We start from the raw sequence: 19,723 nt of genomic DNA, 5'->3' as shown, positions 1-19,723 counted from the left end.
CTAGCAAGGCTAAGACAGGAAAACTCCAAGTTCAAGGCCCATCTGGATTGCAGAGTGAGTTCATGGCCAACCTAGGTATGTTAGTCAGACCCTGCCTCAAAATTAAAGAGGGAGCTGGTTACATAGTTCAGTGATAGATCACTTATCAAGGCTACACAAGGCAAGAGGGGAGGGGAGGAAAGGGGAGGAAAGAGGAGGAGAGGGGAAGGGAGGGGAGGGAAAAAGGAAGGGACCCAGTGATATTTACAGGCACCCAAGAGTGAAAATGAAAGGCAGACAGAAGCTCCAATACAGAACAGGTAAGCTCATGCAATGGCAGGGACAGTGAATTCAGAGAACACTAGGGAACAAGGGTGAAAAGGTTGTGGGAAGCCTCTCCTGTGCTGGCAGTGAAAAGGGTGAAACAGGTCAAATCCCAAACTTCTCTAACAGTAGCAACAAACAAGGACATAATCAGTAACGTACAAGATGAAGGAGAGAAAAATGTAACCAACCTTTGTTAATAACCAAAATAATATGCAGAACAGCTGTGAGGCACACAATGCCTTCAATATCACCAGAGGTTACACAAGCCTTTAGTTCATCCAAAAATGACCTATGGAATCAGCAAACATTTGAAATTACTCCACATCCCAATACTTGATAAAAAAAAAAAATAATAAGCACAAGTGAGGTTTACCCACAATCAAAAATACCGCCTAAGGTCCTCCCCTTTATGCATTATACATGTCAGTTCTTACAGATGGAATGCGAAAACTAAATAGTATGCACAGGAGAAAAGGAACATAAGAGATATTTAATAGACTGCTGAAAGGCAATCCACAGCCCGCAGAATGATGCAATGAAGCTTTCAAGGAACGTATTCACACCATTCAGTGCTACTGTGTTCAAAGTCTGAAAAACAAATCCCTCTATATTTTCAGTCCCTTGCGGACTACTACAAACCCTAGAATCCTAGTCAAGTGAAATGCACGGAAGAACCAAGGGTTGTTTATGGAATAAAGTTTGAATTCAAAAACTGTAGAAATAAAAACTTTGGTGTTACTGAAACAAATGATGCTGGTTAGCTGGAGCTGAAGCCTCGGCTGTGATTAGTAAGAGACTAGCATCATGAGGTAAAATCTGGAAAGTACTTCCACAAGGTCAGCACAGAGAAGGTGAGTCTAACTGGGGGAGGGAGGAGCTGGAGCAATGCTGCAACCCAAGCTAGTAGCCAAACTTGTTAATGTGTAAGAGTTTTCCACAGGATCTACTTCTGAAGGCATAAAGGGGTCACAGGGAGCAGCCAAAGCTTGGCACCTTATGGCAAAGTTGGAATCCCTGCATAGAGAGGCCAGGAGGACATTGGTGAAAGTGAAGTCTCAGCTACAACAGAGACTCAAGATACTGGAGATGCCAGGACCTTGGGACAACCACCCAGGACAACAGCAGGTATAGCAGAAAGTTAGCCTGAGATTACAAGACACGTCCTTTGGAGCCCAGTACAGCTTAAGTGAATTCCAGTTATATCAGATATTGAGCTACAAGATCTGGAACTAAACTGACAGATTTTTGGTTTTGTTTAAGCATTATTGTTGTTATGCCCTGTCTCTTTCCTCTTGTAAAAACAAAAGCATTTAACTTGGTTTTTGTTGATGGAGGAAGGTCATTGGCTAATAAAGAAACTGCCTTGGCCCATTTTATTGGTTAGAACATAGGTGGGTGGAGTAAACAGAACAGAATGCTGGGAGGAAGAGGAAGTGAGCTCAGACTCGACAGCTCTGCTCTCTGGAGCAGAGACACCATGCTCCCCTCTCCCGGGCAGACGCGATAGCTCTGCTCTCTGAGGCAGACGCATGAAGTTCAGACCCAGGATGGACATAGGCTAGAATCTTTCCCGGTAAGTCTGATGCTACACAGATTATTAGAGATGGATTGATCGGGATATGAGAATTAGCCTGTAAGGGCTAGAGTTAATGGGCCAAGCAGTGTTTAAAAGAATACAGTGTCTGTGTAATTATTTCGAGGCATAAGCTAGCAGGCGGCCGGGGTGCTGGGGACGCAGCCCCGCCACTCCTATTACTACATTTTGTTGTTGTTATTTTTCAGGGGCCCACAGTTAAAGAAATGTTACATGTTTTTGAAGAAAGAAACTGGACTTTCTAGGTGTTGAAAACTTTAAGTACCATGGAGTTTTGATGTTAACACTGGGACTTTCAAAGTTATACCATGTTTTATGTTGTGATATAAACGTGAAATCTTGGGGATAAACAAGAAAGAAAAAGTCATGGTTTAATAGTGGTGTGTGTGTCTGTCAAGCTTACAATGGGTCAATTTGTTACTAAGTTTTTGACTTTTTTTGAAGTCTTATGGGAAGACAGGACCTTAATTGACTGACCTGTGGAGATGCCTACAATACATTTTCTTTGGAGGGCCAAGACAACGTGGGGGGTGGCACCACCCTTGCACAGATGGTCCTGAGTTGTATAAGAAAGCAAGCTGAGCAAGTCATGAAGAGCAGTGCTTCAAAATGGTCTGCTTTCAATCCTGCCATGGCTTTTCTCCATGATGGACTATAACCTGAAAACCAAGTAAATCTTTTCCTCCTCAAGCTAATTTTGGTTAGTATTAAAGCAACAGAGAATGTGGGGACCCAAAAATGTGAGCCTATGTTCCTTTGTCTGAAGGATAGAGAGTTTGAGCATATTTGTGCTCTTTCAAAGTTGCTGACAGCAGGTGTGGCTACAAAACAAGAGATCCTGACCTAGGCTGTGGTTACTTCGTGTTTTCAACATGAAGATGGCCAATAAAAGTGGGTCTACTCCACCCTGATCAAAGGTCAGAGAATTCAAACACACTTCTGCTTCTTTTGAAATAGGAGGTTTGAATTAGGGAGTGGATGCCTGAAGGATACTTGGTCTAGAGTGGGTTCGCTACCCCAAACATCAAATGCTTTGCTCGGGAATTAAGGGCCTGATGTCTCAAGTACTGGAGCAAGTAGCTGTTCTGGTTGTCCACTGTTAAAGCAGTCTTTTGCCTTCTCCCTCCCACCCCCATTGTTTTGGAGTATAAAAGTCTATGGAAAATAAATATGGGCAAAATTCAGCATTCAGTATTCTCTGAGCTGCCCTCCTGGTACTCTCCTGTGTCTCTGTGTTTCTTTCTTATCTCTGTTCCTCTTATCTAACATTTCTAATCCTCACGTCCATACCCTTGAACTACAAATCCGCCATGGCTAAGACGGCTAATGACAGGACAAGAAAACTAGAACACACAATAAGAAATATTTTTGTACACACATTTTTTCCCATCAGCAAAATTTGGTTGTGATAAACATAACTAAAAACTATTTAAATGGATAAAACAGTTTACAGAAAGTAATGGTTCTGTATGAAAGTTTAACATAAGCAGTTCCATCACTCATAAAATGAAGAAAAACTATGGAATGCTTTTCACAAGTGGGTAAAAAATACCTTTGATCATCTGAGAGTAAAAAGTAATAGATCACAGGGCACTAAGAAAAAATACAGATAGGGTTGTACCAAGATCAAAGAGAGATGACAATTACCTGACCACATCCAAAGACTTCATTACTACACCAACTAAACATCTTGAAAATGGAGGAAGGTCAGCAGGACATTGCGGTGTGGTCAGCTCTTCTATATCAGAAACCTAGGAAAGTTCCAAATCAGTATATTATAATTACCCCAGATTGACAGCTTGGTTCACATTGATCTGGGTTCTCTTATATCTGACCAAAGCAATTCAGAAATAACAAGCTTTATTCACCACAGTTAATTACAAATTTCTTTATTATATTCCACAAGAACATTTTACTCATTGTAACAGAAATAAAGGACATAAAACTTAGTAAGGCTTTAGTCAAATGGCCTTTATTTAACTTGATATCATCTATAAAAAAATATATTTTTTCCTAAGCCAACTTAACCAGTTCCTCTCAGCTCAGATTAGAATCTCAGTCTTAGAATGCTGGTGTTTTAGACTAAAGCAGTTCTCAATCTGTGAACTAAGATCCTTTTGCGGGTTCAAACAACCCTTTCAGAGGGGTCACCTAAGACTATCAGAAAACACATATATTTAGATTACAATTCATAACAGCAGCAAAACTGCAGTTATTTAGTAGCAATGAAATAATTTATGGCTACAATACATGAAGAACGGCATTAAAGAGTCACTGCAGCAGGAAGGATGAGAAATTAAGTAAGATCTGGTCCACAGGAAACAGTAAAAAGCAGAGCATGGCATCTCATGCTTACTACAGATTGGCACCCACGTGGACAACTGCTTCCACATAAAGCCTGAGACAGCTTGGGAAAGTAATTCTAGAACAAAATGAAAGCATTGTGCATGTTTTCTTGGTAGTGACAATTTCGCGGGTCTACTCTGCTTGCTAGGGGCAAGCAAGCACTCTCATCTAAGAGAGGCTTCCTGACTCAGCTTCAGCTGCAAAACCCTGCAGCTCATTAAGAGGTCCTGCCACGAAACACTTAAACGGTGTTGATGAAAAGCTGAACGCATGCTTTTTTCGGTTTTCAGCCGTAGCTGGAAAAAAGCTGCACCGTTTAAAAATGCCGGTTTCTGGGCTGTCCTGCCAGGGCAAACTCTGACTCTTTTACGCAGGCGGTTTGTGCGGTTTGCAAGCACAGGCTGCTGAAGCTTGCTTGCTGGCAGGGACCTTGAAATGCCATAGAGTTGTGGCATTAAACATGGCTACAGCCAGTACCTCAGCCATGTGGCTGGAAAGCTAAGGAATGGGCTACATCTAGCCGGCAAAGCCACGGCTTTAGTCCTACTGAGATTGCTTGGTAAATTAAAGACTCGTGTGGTCAGAAACAGAGAGAGATCCAGTAAAGAGAGCGTCAAAGACAAAGAAAATGTTTAAATGATTTACAGCGTGTTAAAAATATATGCAGGCTAAAAGTTGAAGTTCTTAAAGTAAAATACAATAAAAAAAAGGAAGAGAGTTATTCCAGGTCAAAGATATACAAAAAAAATCTGTCTCAAAAACCAAAATAAAAGTAAAAATAGACGAAATAGAGGTTAAAATAAAACGAACAAAGATGGAAAATAGACAGAGAATTTTGATACTGTATGCTATTATGCTCTCTTTGAATTGTTTGAATGCTGAGGAAGGAGCAAGAGCTGCTAAAAGATATTTGTTTATAAATGCTGCTGAACTAATCCAACACAGATATTTTGAAAATGCCTTGACTTTGAAATTTGGATCTAAGGACATGATACTTTGGAAAGGAGTTTCTTATTTTGTTTTCACAGAGGATGAGACCCTGTTCATTTCTTCTATTCCGATATGGTATGATGGACCATATGATGTGAACATCTTCAGAAAATTGCTTCACTTAACTGCCAACTGAGATAAAACTAGCACACAGGTTATACCATGAAAGACCTAATTAACGATGCCCCCATTCAGCAGGAAGCAGTTTGGAGAGAAAAAACTGCGCCCATGTTCCCAAATATGGTTTATAAATGTTCTTTAACATTTAAAGGGGGATAGGATATAGATATGAATAATTTGTATTAGTATAGATTTTGCTTTATTGAAAGAGATTTAAGGTCAATTTTGTTATATGTATATGCATATTTCTGCTATTGATTAAGATATTGTGATTATGTAGTTCATTAAAAAATGTAATGTATAATTAAGAAATATAGGTTAATGGATAATCATCAGTAATAGTCAAGCTTGTAGTCATATTAGTTAGATTTTCTAGATATATAGAGATACATTTGTTAGATAGGCATTCTTCATATCTTTCAAAGACTGCAGAATATGGCATTTAATGTTTTAATAACTTAGGACTTTTCATGACAATGAGACACTCTGCTCCTGGCAGCACCAGCTACTTCAAGAAGAAGATGGGCATCGAATAGGATCCTTATGGAGTTTGATAGCCATTTGGGCAAGAAACTGTTCTTGCCTGGACTATTGCATAAACTGGACACAGAGAACCCGCAGAGAGAGGACTGCTAAACTTGCCTAAAGGTGAGATGGTCTTTCGGGGTTCCTGATTCACGAAAGAGTCTGCAAGACATTCTTCAGGACAAGCAGATAGTGACTGCCTTTGAAATTTCCTGCTTTGTGGAAATGTCTGCTGGAAACTATGGGCCTGTAGGCCGAAGATGGATGCCCCAACAGTACAGAGGAACTTTGGGTGACTGTCCAGGCAGCGAGATGTCTCTGTCATTTCTAGAGTTTGGATTTCTTGTTAGCTTAGGTAATATTATATCCTTCTGGAGTCTTTGATGGAGTTGAAGAATGGATAGATAGTTATAGTTTTCCTTAGTTATGATAAAAGATAAAATAGATATAAATATTGTAACTGTAATTTTTACTTGATAACTGTTTTGTTATATGTAATTTTGCTATGTAAAAGTTAAAGCCTTCCTTTTTTTTTTGTTTAAACAGAAAAAGGGGAAGTGATGTGGGAGTGTCATATATCAATCTGTTGATTTCATTGGTTAAGTAATAAACAAACTGCTTGGGCTCATAGCTTAGAACATAGGTGGGTGGAGTAAACAGAACAGACTGCTGGGAGGAAGAGGAAGTGAGCTCAGACTCGACAGCTCTCCTCTCGGGAGCAGACACCTCAGCAGAGACGCCATGCTCCGCTCTCCCGGGCAGACGATGGACGTAGGCTAGAATCTTCCCGGTAAGCGCACCTTGGGGTGCAACACAGATGATTAGAAATGGGCTAAATTAATATGTGAGAATTAGCCTAGAAGAGGCTAGATAGAAATGGGCCAAGCAGTGTTTAAAACAGTTTGTGTGTTGTTATTTCGGGTATAAGCTAGCCAGGCAGCTGGGGTGCTGGGGACGAAGCCCCGCCGCTCCTATCACTACAGAAAAAAAAAAAGGTGAGAAAGCAGCACAATCTGTAGTCAAGGATACAGATTACAAGAAGACAGGCCAGTCAGCAATGTTCAGCTCCCAGCATCTACCTGGGATGTTCACAATCATCTGTTAGCTCCAGTTCCAGGGAATCCAATGCCCTGTTTTGACCTACACAAGCACCAGGCATGCACACTGTAACACACACACACACACACACATGCAGGCAAACACTCATACACACAAAAACAAAGTAATATACACTTGATCATGAGCTGCACAGCCGCGTGCTAACATTTTGGGAGCAAGGGATGGTGTATCTGACAATGTCCCAAAACATTATGCTGAGTGTGCTGGCATCTGTATAGCCATACCCAGGGCAGCACAGTAAGAATCTGCATCTTTACTTCTCAGAGTGCCCATGATCAAGCAGTACATGACCATCTCTAGATCATGCAATTCAGTGACAGCCCATCTTTTCATTCTGAATAAACCCACTGCTACTTCTCTTCTTTACATCACTACCTATGTCCACAAGGGACATCTCCAAGTTGAAGAAGAAAAGAGCATCCTGCGTGTTCTCTATGTATAGTATCACTTTCTGTTTTAGCTCAAAGAGCAACAATGATCAGATCTGTAACAAAATAGACTAAATAAATCTGTGTTCCATTCACCTTTAGCTATGACAGAAGAATAAGATACCAAAACTTCAAGTTTCTAGAGCTAGAGGGAAGGCTTGACTGCTAAGAGAGCTTTCTTCTCTTATAGAGGACCCAGGTTCAGTCCCCAGAACCCACAAAGCAGCTGATAACAGCTTTGTAAATCCAGTTGTAGGGGACCCAATACCTTCTTCTGGCCTCTGTGGACACCAAGCATGCACGTGGCACACATACATACACATGTAGGAAAACACTCATAATCATAGTAAGTACATTTTTAAAACTTCAAGCTTCCTACAGTTAAAAAATGAAAAGAAAAAGGCATGCAGAGATATGAACAATTGTACACCAGTTCAGTCTGGAACAGTCCTGCAATGTCTGCCCAAGTATCCTTGATTTCTTCAAAGAAGAATCTTTAGAAACTATCAATTCATTCAAAACTCCTAGCACCAGCAGACCATATCCACATCATAGCGCCGAGTTCCATCGCAGTCAGGAATGACAATACCCTTAGCATAAGCTCCACAGTTTCCACGTGGCTCTAGATGCCCAACCAGCTAAATGGCAAAGTACTGAAATTGGCAAACAGTCGTCACCAACAGCTTGCACTAGAAAACCTTAACCACGTACTGTAAGCAGGCACAGCATCTGGGAGAGTCAAGAGCATGGCAGTTTCATAATCAGTATAACTCACCTTCTGCAGTTGATGGCTTATCTCAACCACAAGTGCAGCAATCAGAGTAGAAAGTATACCATGGTGGACTGCAGTGTCCCTGTACCAGGACTGAATAGTGCTGATAAATTCATGAAGAGGGGACTGCACAGAATGAAAGAGCTACAAGAAATCACATTAGTCATTGTCAGTACAGTTAAAAATCAGTTTTTAAAAAACAAGCACCAGGTGTGGCGGCTCACATCTGTATCTAAGGATGCACCAGGTGTGGCGGCTCACATCTGTATCTAAGGATGTACCAGGTGTGGTGGCTCACATCTGTATCTAAGGATGTACCAGGCTAAGTAAGGAGGACTGACATAAGTTTGAGGCCAGCCTGGGCTACCTTGGTGAGTTCTAGGCCAGTTTAAGCTAGAGTGAGATCTTGACTCAAAAAAAAAAAACCAATAAAATGGCTGCTAGGCATGGAGGCACACACCTTGAGAGACAGAGGCAGGCGAATTTCTGTGAGTACAAGGCCAGCCTGGTCTATATAGCAAGTTCAAGGACAATCAGAATTCCATAGTAGAAAGAAGCTGTCTCAGAAATAACAACAAAAAACAATAAACAACAACAACAAAAAAAATAGAAGTATCAATAGTAAAGAGGATTGGAAGAAAGGCAATTATTAACATTAAAATAAAACCATCAGCTCAGGCAGTGTTTCTAAATGACACTACTTGACGGATGGTGAAGACCCAGCAGAGTCTAAGACTGGGGATAAACTACATGAACAGATCATGGACACTTGAAACGACAATGAGCTGAGCTAGAAAAAACTGTGCCAATCATGTTTAGGTAATTTCCATCAGCTTAGTCTAGAATAAAATTGAGACTCTTGGATATTTCATAAACAACCTCCCATTTAAACATTCTTAATTAAAACAATAATAGCTCACTGACAGAAAAAAAAATGGCTCTCTGCTAACAGTATAACTGATTCAGGAACAGGTTTTACACTGTTTTAGGAACAGATCTGGTCCCTTTGATTTTTATGATCTAGTTGCTCAATCATCTCAGCCTATGAGCTTTCACCATCAACAGAAAACCACGGTCCCTTCAAGGTGCTTTTAAATCGGGACATTAACAGATGATGGGAGTGAGCATCCTCCCAGGCAGTGACTGTCCCTTTGAAAATGAGCATCTTCACAAATATATTCTTTTCTGGGAAGCTCTGGAATCACAGCCCGCAGAGATCAGTTCCGTTTAGAGTCCTTACATCCATGGGACTTCAATCCCTGAGCTCAAGACTGCAGATCTGCATGCAACAAAGAATGCAGGCATGCTTATCTTTAGGGCTGGCGTGCAGCCACCACTCAATGCCCACAGCAGATAGCACAGTGAGACCTGGCCAGCTGAAGAACAATACCTGCAGACTTTCTTCTGGCTGCTTCCTGAAGGTCCAGGCAACACATTCCAACATTTTCTGAAATACTTCCTGCACTAAATCAAACAGCACCACGACTTCTTCTGAATCTGTTTTCTGAATCATGGAGCTTCCAGCTATCTCCTTGAGAATGCCAAGAAGTAATGAAATGTAAAAAAATTCCTTCACTACAAAGAAAAGGAGAACAACCAATTACACATGCACATAATTCAACTGAAATTGCTTAACACATATAAATGATAGTAATGTAAGAACCTATTACTACTGAATTAGCACTAAACACGTTTACCAGATTGATCCAAACTAGAATCAAACAAAAATTTCTTTTCTCCACATAACTAAAAAATTGACTTCTTCCCCAGCAGCAGTAGTACAGCTGATTCTGCATGTAAACAAAGAACTTTGTTCACTGCATGTATGTCTCCTATAAAACCTGAATTAGAAAACACAAACTTTCTCTTATATTTTACTAAAGTAAAAACCCAACAAGAACAAGTCCAACCTCACAGATCCCAACATCGTTTGATAACGTTATAGATTTCTGATACCTGGTTGTAGCTTATTGATTTCCTTTGGTGGTTTTTTTTTCCAATTACCTCCCTGACTGAGAGTACATAATGTCGTAAAATTCATTCTATATATAAGCCTAATAAAACTATTCCTCCATTTTCATTTCCAATCAATCTTGCCAGTAAAAGCTACAAAAGCAGAGATGGGCCTGTCCCCAGTAATCCTCAAGGGCACCCCATGTCACCCTGCCCCACTCTATCTAACACATGGCTCAGGTGCTGGTTAGCCCTTAACTTTTGGGTACTACACAGCAAGCCACCTGGCAGAACCCATGGTACAAGACACATTAAAATAAAACAAGTATGCAATAAAGCACAGAAATGATGCTCCTCATGACAGTCCATTATCCAGGTGACCACAGGACTTGCCCAGAGAATGGGCCTGGATATGAAGGATAAAGCCATTCAGCTACAAAATTAACTAAAGATCCAGCAAGCTCTGCTAGAGACCACAGCCAACTATACCCCAAACCTTCCTGCTAAGGGAGGACAGACTTCCATCCCAGAGACTCTATCAATCCTCTTGAGGTCTAAGACTGACAGAACCAATAAGCAGCTCTGCACAGTTGCTAAAACCACACAGGAACTCAAGGAGCTGCTACCCTTTCATCCAGAGGTGGAAAAATTCTCTCCTTATATATATTTGTCATGTGGAATGTCCACTGATGAGACAGGTGTTGAGCTCTTCAAATCCAGATACTGCTGACTAGACCCTGACGGATGTTTTGAGGTGGGAACCTATACATCTACTGGCAACCTATATAAGGGACAAAGCTCGCTCTCTTTGCCAGCTTGTTCTCTCTCACCTAGCTAGCAGGTCCATTCCTCATTGGCATTAGAACCTACTTCAGGATTCCAGCTTATACTGAAGTCAGCTGAGATATCAAGCTTCGTGTACTGAATAACTTCTGGATTCTTAGACCTTCGACTGGCAGGCAGCCAATGTTGGATTAGCCAGACCACAGTCTGAAAGCCATTCTAATAAATCCCCTTTATAAGTATAGATTTATTCTCTAAGTTCTGCTCCTCTAGAGAACCCTAACTAATACACAGACAAAGGAGCTGTCTCCTCATATTCTTCCTCAGAATGTGTAGTCTCAGTAACATGGAAAGAAACCTGGAAAAGCTGAAAACTTTAACCACATGTTATTTCACTATATTCAGGTGTGTGCATTTTATGAACCAAATATGCAACATACTCGCTAGCTAGCAAAAAACTGCTAACAACAGGCCAGGATCACAGCTACAGCCAAAACCAGTGCTGATCTACAGTCTTGCTAAGAGTCCTCCCCAGGGCATAGCTCAAAGTCAGAAAACAAGCCATCAATCTGAAACTAAAGTAGTGCTGGCTCTGTGGCTCTCCCCAGTATGCTCATCTTTAGGTTGTCAAGTCCCTGCCAACAAAAGAACAGCAACAAGGACAGCAAAAAATAGAGGCAGCCTCACACGTAAGCTGTGGGGCGACCTCCTGCACTGTCTCCAAACTGTACACGACAGCCTGGGTTTCTGAGATGCTAAAATCCCAGCTGTCTCACATTACTCTTTATCAATGGCCCTTTTCCTCCAAAGCTTTACATTTCCTATAATCTTCACTTTGCTTTTATTTCTCTTTCAAATATAACCCTATAGTCTTTACTTTAAAAAAAAATCAACATTTCTTTTTAATTGAGCTGGTATTTTTCAGTAAGAACTCTCCCAAAGCTCTGTTATGTTTGGCGCCTGATTTTCCACAATCTATGTACTATATTGTAGTGGGAATTCCAGAAGTTTGTGGGCTTACACCCCTAATTTATTTGGTTGATGCAGTTGGCCACCCAACTGTGTCCCAGAAATGGCTTCTTTAGAATACGCATTTGGGTTCCTAAAGAATACCCTACCTGGACATAATTAATATCAACACAATGCGGTGGTCTGAATGAGAATGGTCCCCATAGGTTTTTTATATTTGAATACTTGGAAACATTAGAAAGTGTCAGTTCGTTGGAGGAGGTGTGTCCCAGGGGCAAGCATTGATGTTTCAGAACCCAATGAGCTGTCCCTTTTTCTGCTTGGTGGCTGTGTGTCAAGATATAAGTTCTCAGCTACAACTTCTGCTCCACACTTGTCCACCTGCTGCCATGCTACCTGCCAATATACTCTTATTTTCTATAAATTGCCTTGGTTATGGCATCTTATCAGAGCAATAGAAAAGTAAATAAGACACATAAATAGCTTCTAAAAATGGCTTCTTCACTGAGCCCCTTTCAAGTAGAGCAAAAGAGTTTTAGAAAGCAGACTCTAATCTCAGTTTGCTAACCTCTAATGCATCCTTACAAGCACCACAGAAGAAGAGTCGCACTGTGGTATGGTGATGAGTCCTACAGACCCTAGTCACTGGATATGCAAACACAAAGCTCATTCCAGTCTGGACACAGGTCCAGCTCTAAACCTGATCAAAAGGGACTGGGTACCACTATGTAATGAAATGGACTAAATGGAAAGAAAATTCTGATTAGTTCTATGATTTTAAACTTTATAAATAATTAAAAGTAGATTCAGCCCTAAAGCAAAATTATTCCTAAGTGATAAATCAAGTGTGAAAAAAAATTATTTTATTTCAACAATTAAGCTTATGTGTAGAATGTAGTTTTAAACTAGAGAGAATGATTTAAAAAAAAAAAAGTTCAAGACTTTGAATAATTCTACAACTTTAGAATTTGTGAACCAATACAGTATCTTGTTATATTTGAAGTCATCGACTAGTGTCCAGCAGCACAGGAAAGGTAGGACTCCACTCAGGCCTGCCTGGAATGCGTCCAAGCTGCATCACTGACCACAATGGCTAATCTGTGGTGTAGGAGGTCCTTCTGTCTATGTGTTGCTTTCATTGGTTAATAAAGGAACTGCTTTGGGTCTATAGCAGAGCTGTAGGGGAACAGAGCTAGGTGGGGGAAACTAAACAGAATGCTGGGAGGAAGATGAGGAGAGGAACACTATAGAGCCACCAGAGACAGGCTGTGAATTTTACCCAGTAAGCCACTGCCACTGCCACGAGGCAATATACAGATTACTAGAAATAGGTTAAATTTAGATGTAAGAGTTAGCCAACAAGAAGCTAGAGCTAATAGGCCAAGCAGTGATTTAATTAATATAGTTTCTGTGTGATTATTTTGGGTGTAAGCTAGCCAGTGGCCAAGAAGAACAAGCGGCCCTCCTCCTACAAATCTGGACCAACTAAACATGCTAAACCGCATTTAATGAAGGAAAGTCTCTCTCAGCAAACTAGTGGGCTTTAAAAAAATGAAAATTTAAATTGTGGACAGATATTTCCATTTAGCTCAGTAACTGGGATATACAGTAAAAACCACTACTAATCTTCCACATCACAGAGGCAGGGTATCTGGAAGATGAGATCAGAGCTCAGTAGTGTTTTTTGTCATACACTGTACCAGAAGGCATCACTGGCTCTGGTTCTGGGTGTGCCCCCTCCTGACCACATCACTCACAACCTTCTTCTGGGAGAATCTCTACACAGATGCCAGGTGGAAAACTCTACACACCAACAAGGCAGACCCAGGTAGCAGAACCCCAAGGACCCTAGAAACTAACAGTGTGCCTGACATCATAAGCATCTCTGAAATTGCTAGGTGTATTACAGCCAAAAAAAACTTTTTGGCAAAGGCCCATGTGTTACATGTGAATGCCTGGAAGACAGATTCTGATCTTCAGAAGAAGGGAGTGAGGGATGGAAGGATGGAAAAGCTGTATGTACATATTGTTTCCAAACATCCCTTTAATGGGTAAATGATGCTACAGACCTGTTTTCATTATTCCGAGACTCCACTGTAAAAGCTGTATCTGAAATTTAGTGTCTCCAAGGCCCACCATGACAACATCTTTACCCACAGCCAGGTAAGTCTGTAAGACACAACATGGGTTCAATAACAACAAAAGCCATTTAAAAAGGAAGACAGTCAAGCCCAACAAAGCCTCTCCTGCAATGTACTAATCTTATAAGCAAATGTTTACAACTATATTTATAAAGAACTTCCATAAATACATACATTTTCATTGTTTCTATAAGAATTCTAGACATTTTAAGCAATTCACCAACCTAAACAAATACCCATCACATATAACACATTAAAATACATTAAAATTATGCAGAATGTGCTTTGTAAAAAGAAATGCCATTCTCTGTATTATGAAGCAGCACTAGGGTCTAAACACTTTACAACAAGTAAACAGTCCTGAAAATACAGCACGAGCTGTGTCCCAGCTGCTGACCTGGATAACCTGCTGATAGACGTCCCTCCGAAGCTTCAGAAACTCCTCTTCTTGGTCTTGAAGAAGAGGCAAAACTTTGTTTTCTAACCAAGATCCGGTTTCATTCAAGATGGACAGATGAATTTTCTCTTCTGATAACTGTCCAACAAAACAAAGAAGAAAATAAGTAAGAAAAGCAGTTTTCACTCAGGAGGAGGAGGCAGGTGGATCTCTGGGAGTTCAAGGGCAGCCTGGTCTACAGAGCTAGTTCCAGGACAGGCTCCGAAGCCACAGAAAAACCCAGTTGCAAAAGAGAAAAAGAAAGAAAAGCAGCTTTGATACATGATACTCAGAGCACCAGGAGAGACACCACACCTTGTACTGAAGATGGACGCTCAGTCGACAGTGTAGACCAAAGGCATGCGATGCAGCTTCTTTGTTGAAGTTGAGGGGATTCCCACTTGGAGACTGAAGAAAAAATTCCAGATCTGCCTGCAAAATTACAACCGAGGACCCACATTCTGAATGGCTGTGACCACATCAATGCAAGATGGAGAAAGTGCCTGGTCTAAAGGAAACTAGAAGGATAATTGCCACCCCGGCACCTGAACACTATCTGCTGAGTGGGCTTTGGAAGCACATAACACAGTTAACAGGTACACAAGGCCACAGGACCACTGCCCACAGGGACTACAGTTTGTTTCCTCTGGGCAGGCTTAGCTGAACCACTATCCTAAGTGGCAGCAATGAGGACTACTCGGTAGAGAATCCTATAGGGCCAGTGTAGCAGGGGAAAAACAGGATTCCAAAGGGCCCTTGGGGCACAATAAAATCATAGCACACACTTTCCAAGATTTTTAGAAAATATAGCCGAAGACTCTAAAGAGAGCTAGTACTTCCTCACTGACGCTTGGTCCTGGGCAACCTATTCTCAGACAAGGGGAGACAAACTGGAGCCCTGACAAGCTAGAAACTGTGGAGAAATGCAGGCTCTAAACACTGCTTGTGAGGAGACAGGTCCTGGAAAGGGCACTACTCCCAGGCTCACCTGTTCACCTCAGAGTTCTTCTCAATTTCTTTCCAAAGCATGAAAACTATACATCTTACTGCATCACTGCTACTACTATTTGAAGTCACTTTAACTTCTACAGTTACCTTGGATCCTTCAAGTGCTTTTAAAAGCTGGTTAAGTTTCTTCTGGGGTGCAGAAAGCAGACACTCTCGATTCTTTGGATGGGTCAGCAAATACTCCATGTACAACAATGCTAGCTCATGTTTTACCGGGCATGTATCATTGATTTGCACTTTACATTTAGAGGACAAATTACTCTGAAGAAGAGCCGTGGAACAAAGAGGCAATTAGAGTTTATGTTTCCAGAACATGGTACAATTTCTAGATACCCTTGTTCCCCACATTCCAGAGAGGCAAGGCTGTATACACACCTTGGTCTGACGTGGCCTTATTGTCAGCCAGTCAACAATGAGCTCCAGGACATGCCCCACTTGCCCCCAGGAACAGAGACAATCCAGCAAGGTACAGTAGCTCCTGCCTGTAACAGTCTCCTCCTGATTTCTCAGGACAGAAATCACACCACAACTGAAAAAGTCAAGTACAGGAAACCAGGTTAATATCTCTACAGAAAGCCCCCACTGTTCCACAACATAAGGAAAACCAAGACACAATTTGATTGCATCAAAGGTGCACAGGCCTCATAGTTACACTGGTACTTGCTACCCCATGAAAACCTTAACAGACTGTAGCTGCAGAAGGACATGCCCCACATCTCAACAGCCTTCTATTTGTAGTGCCAGCTGTCAGGTTCCAGAAGTGGACATAATTTAGGGCATTTTTTTCCCTTTTTCTTTTCATATAATACATTATATAATTTTTTTTGCAAAAGTCATGTACATCATACTTTGCCCCTTCCCCACTATCTCCCTGATCCTCCCCACTTCCATACCCACCCAACTTCACCTGCTTACTTTCTCTAAAAAGCAAACAAAAAACAAAGAAAGGAAACAAACACACATTTAAAAAAAATAAAACCAAAAAATTAGAAACCAAAATATCCAAGCAAAAGACAAAACCAAAACATGCCACAAAACAGTTATTTTGGAGGCTTCAAGCTAGCCCAGTAGGTAAGAGTGCTTGCCATCGAGCCTAATGACCTGAAACACACATACAAACAAAACACATGTAAAAACAAATTTTAAACAACAATTCTTTTGCAAGTAAATAAAACCAGTAAGTTTTACTCTTAAGCGGCAAACTCCAGAACTACACTGCCCAATAAAAAATAATATGCAAGGGCTGGAGAGATGGCTCAGTGCTTAAACCATTTGTTGCTCTTGTACAGGACTCAAGTTCAGTTCCAAGCACCATGATGGCTCATAATCATCTGTAACTCCAATTCCAGGGATCCAACATCTTTTTCTGACCTCCATAGGCTCCTGCATATACACGATGCACATACACTCGGATACATGGATACACACCACACATACACACACATGCAGACATTTTTTGAAATAGTACATCAATATAGAAGCTCAGTGATCAAGGCATGATAACTAAATCCATTTGCTCACCAGCCACATAAAAAGGCTGTGTGTCAACTACATAAAATGTAAAGAGAAATTAGAGAAATCTCTTGAAAACATGACTTTCACGTGTACTCAGTACCCTGGCATTCTTCCTTTCACATGTATACTGTGTACTCAGCGATGAGCACAGGCTCTAGAGCTTGCCACTCTGGATATTAAAATAATGCCCAGATAACAGGTGCAGTCATAGCTGAGTCACAGTATCTCTTTAACAACTTCTGGCAATCTCTCCATACAGAGGGGAAGGCAGGAAGGGACAGCACAGGGCAGCTGACAGCAAATCCCAGAGGACAGATTCTTGTGCTGTGGTAAAATACCTGAACACAGGGACAGCAGAGGCTGGCAAGAATGACATTAGCATAAACAAGGGGATCTTGCAGCGCTCATCCTAGAAACACAAAAAGAAACATATAGCCAATAGGATTTGACAATGAAAAATTTTTCCTAATAATCTATTTCCACAGTTGTTCAAAAAGTACTCCAATAATTACTTTAACATCCAGAGAAAATCAAATCTAAAGTTGTGCCTCAGGTTTGAGGATGAGATGACCTGAATCAAGCCTCCTGACATTTCTACACCACCTTCACTATGAAGCAAACACTAACTGCAACAAGTTCAGTCATGAAACTGTTTACTTCCAAATCAATTCAGATAAAAGGAAAAAACTAATTACTTGTCCTGAATATAGCTCTTAAGAGGACAAAGCTATTCAGATAATATTATATAAGACGACCCAAACATTGTTATTGGAGGGAAAGCACATGTTTGGAACTACAAAATAAATCACAGGCTAATCAGATCTATACCTAAAAGGTGGTAAAATAAAATATGGAGCAAAGTGCCTGAATTCGGTCAGTTTCCTCCTCCTAAAATGCACAGTGCTATTAAAGACTGAATGAACCAAATCACAAGACAATGGGCGAGGGGAAGCATGAAGTGCACTAAGTGCAATAAACTGCAGCTTAATTAGTCCTATTATTGCAACGATAAAGTAAGCTGAGCAGACTTTAATTACTCAGAATCCATCAAGACCACCACATCAAGAATGGGGAGATGGCTCCGTAGTTAAAGTCCTTGCCATTCAGTTTGAAACCTGGAGCAATGATTCCCAGAACCCACATAAATTCTCATGGGTGTGGCAGCCTATCTTTATTTTAATTCCAGAGCTCAGAAAGTAGAGACAAGATCCCCAGGGCAAGCAGACTTGTGAACTAGCCATATTGATGTGTTTCTGAAAATAAACATGAGTAGAGAAAAGGAACAAAATTAAAGTGAGATGTATTATTTACCTGCATTCAATTTTTATGGCCACTTTGACCCCTAACTTCCAGTATCTAAGTAAACATGTTGGCAAGACTACTAGTAATGAAATATTCTTGAAAATCCTAAACAGAGTACAACACATGATAAATATGTAGGTAATACACTGAGCTCAATTTAACCATTCCACAAGTCACACATACTCTAAAACATCACATTAAAAAGTATAAAAATTTTATCTGCCAACTAAAAATATATTTTTGTGTACAATTTACAAAGCAAACAGGGAGAACATCAAGGGTGGAAAGGTTTAATGTGAATGGGAATAGGAGGAGGAAGGAGAAGAGAAAATAAGGGGATGATTAACTAAACCAAAGCCTTATAGAAACTTACTATTTTGTAAGCTAATTAAAAATGTTTCTTTTTAATGGTAATTGAATAGGGGTACTCTGCATGAGTAACTAATACTACTCCTAGAAAACATGGGTTATTAAATGAAAATCCTAGTTCCAGGCATGGGATATCTGGATATCCAGTCAATATCCAGGGATGAGGCATAGCCAGGACTTCCAGTGGGAGAGACTAAGTAGGAGAAGGAATTCAGGTTTAAGGAAGAAAGAGAAAGAGATGCCAGAGAGTCAGATACGGAGGAAGCAGAGAGTCAGACATACAGAATAGAAGAAAGGTAAAAAGCCCTGAGGCAAAACATTGATGAATAATAACAGGTTAAATTAAGTTAAAAGAGCTAGTGGAGTAAGCCTAAGCTAAGGCTGAGCATACATAACTAATAATAAGTCTCCATGTCTTTATTTGGGAGCTGGTTGGAAGCCCAAAGAAAATTCCAATCACAGGTATTTAGAAATCAAAGTGCCTTCTAAATCTGTAGGCTCAGAAAGAAAAGCTAAGGACCCACAGTGGACAATACCCTAGGTACCAAGGATACAGAGCAGAGGGAGAGATGCTAATCTCATGACAAGGTAATCATAGATTGATGTTGGTTTCTACCTTGGTCAGAGAAGGCTATTTTTGAGGTAGGCATCAATCAATGCATAGATCATAACTGGTCAAAGTACTGAGACTGACTGTTGAGTATTCAACTCTAAATGAAAACCTATCTATCAACTCCTTCCCCACCAACGCTCAGGAAACATCACAAAAGAGGGAGCAGAAAAAAATGCAGAAAAAAGTATAAAAGAATTGCGGAAATTGCTACATTTTATGGACATGACATGGCTGTAGCATCCACAGACTTAAAGAGGTTGTAATTAGCTGGACAAGATTGATCACATCAACATTCCAGCATGGAATGAACTCATAAGACCCCATTCCTAGCTGAGGAGCTATTAGCAGCTGGGTGAAAAGTCATCTTTCTTGTCCATGATCTATTAAATAAGCCCACATCCTTGCATATGCAAGCAAACAACCTAATTAAACTC

General features: G+C 40.7%; 1 protein-coding gene across 3 annotated transcripts in view; it reads right to left on the bottom strand.

Annotated features, from left to right (window-relative positions):
• Ncapg2 (non-SMC condensin II complex subunit G2) overlaps positions 1 to 19,723 on the bottom strand; it is a 66,346-nt gene that overhangs the window by 19,920 nt on the left and 26,703 nt on the right. For all 3 annotated transcript variants that reach the window (XM_041639083.1, XM_041639085.1, XM_041639084.1), the window contains exons 18-27: positions 17,344 to 17,414; positions 15,866 to 16,019; positions 15,578 to 15,751; positions 14,798 to 14,914; positions 14,444 to 14,581; positions 13,975 to 14,074; positions 9,591 to 9,775; positions 8,204 to 8,344; positions 3,548 to 3,651; positions 495 to 595 (exon numbers count right to left, since the gene is read on the bottom strand). In XM_041639083.1, the coding sequence (XP_041495017.1) occupies positions 495 to 595; positions 3,548 to 3,651; positions 8,204 to 8,344; positions 9,591 to 9,775; positions 13,975 to 14,074; positions 14,444 to 14,581; positions 14,798 to 14,914; positions 15,578 to 15,751; positions 15,866 to 16,019; positions 17,344 to 17,414 (1,285 nt within the window). The remainder of the gene's footprint in view (positions 1 to 494; positions 596 to 3,547; positions 3,652 to 8,203; positions 8,345 to 9,590; positions 9,776 to 13,974; positions 14,075 to 14,443; positions 14,582 to 14,797; positions 14,915 to 15,577; positions 15,752 to 15,865; positions 16,020 to 17,343; positions 17,415 to 19,723) is intronic.

This window comes from Microtus oregoni, unplaced genomic scaffold (genome assembly GCF_018167655.1).
Source record: "Microtus oregoni isolate MIOR12 unplaced genomic scaffold, Mior012 000056F_ref0000123, whole genome shotgun sequence".
NCBI lineage: Eukaryota > Metazoa > Chordata > Mammalia > Rodentia > Cricetidae > Microtus > Microtus oregoni.
The sequence above is the reverse complement of the archived record's forward strand: the minus strand, read 5'-3'. Positions and strand labels throughout refer to the sequence as shown.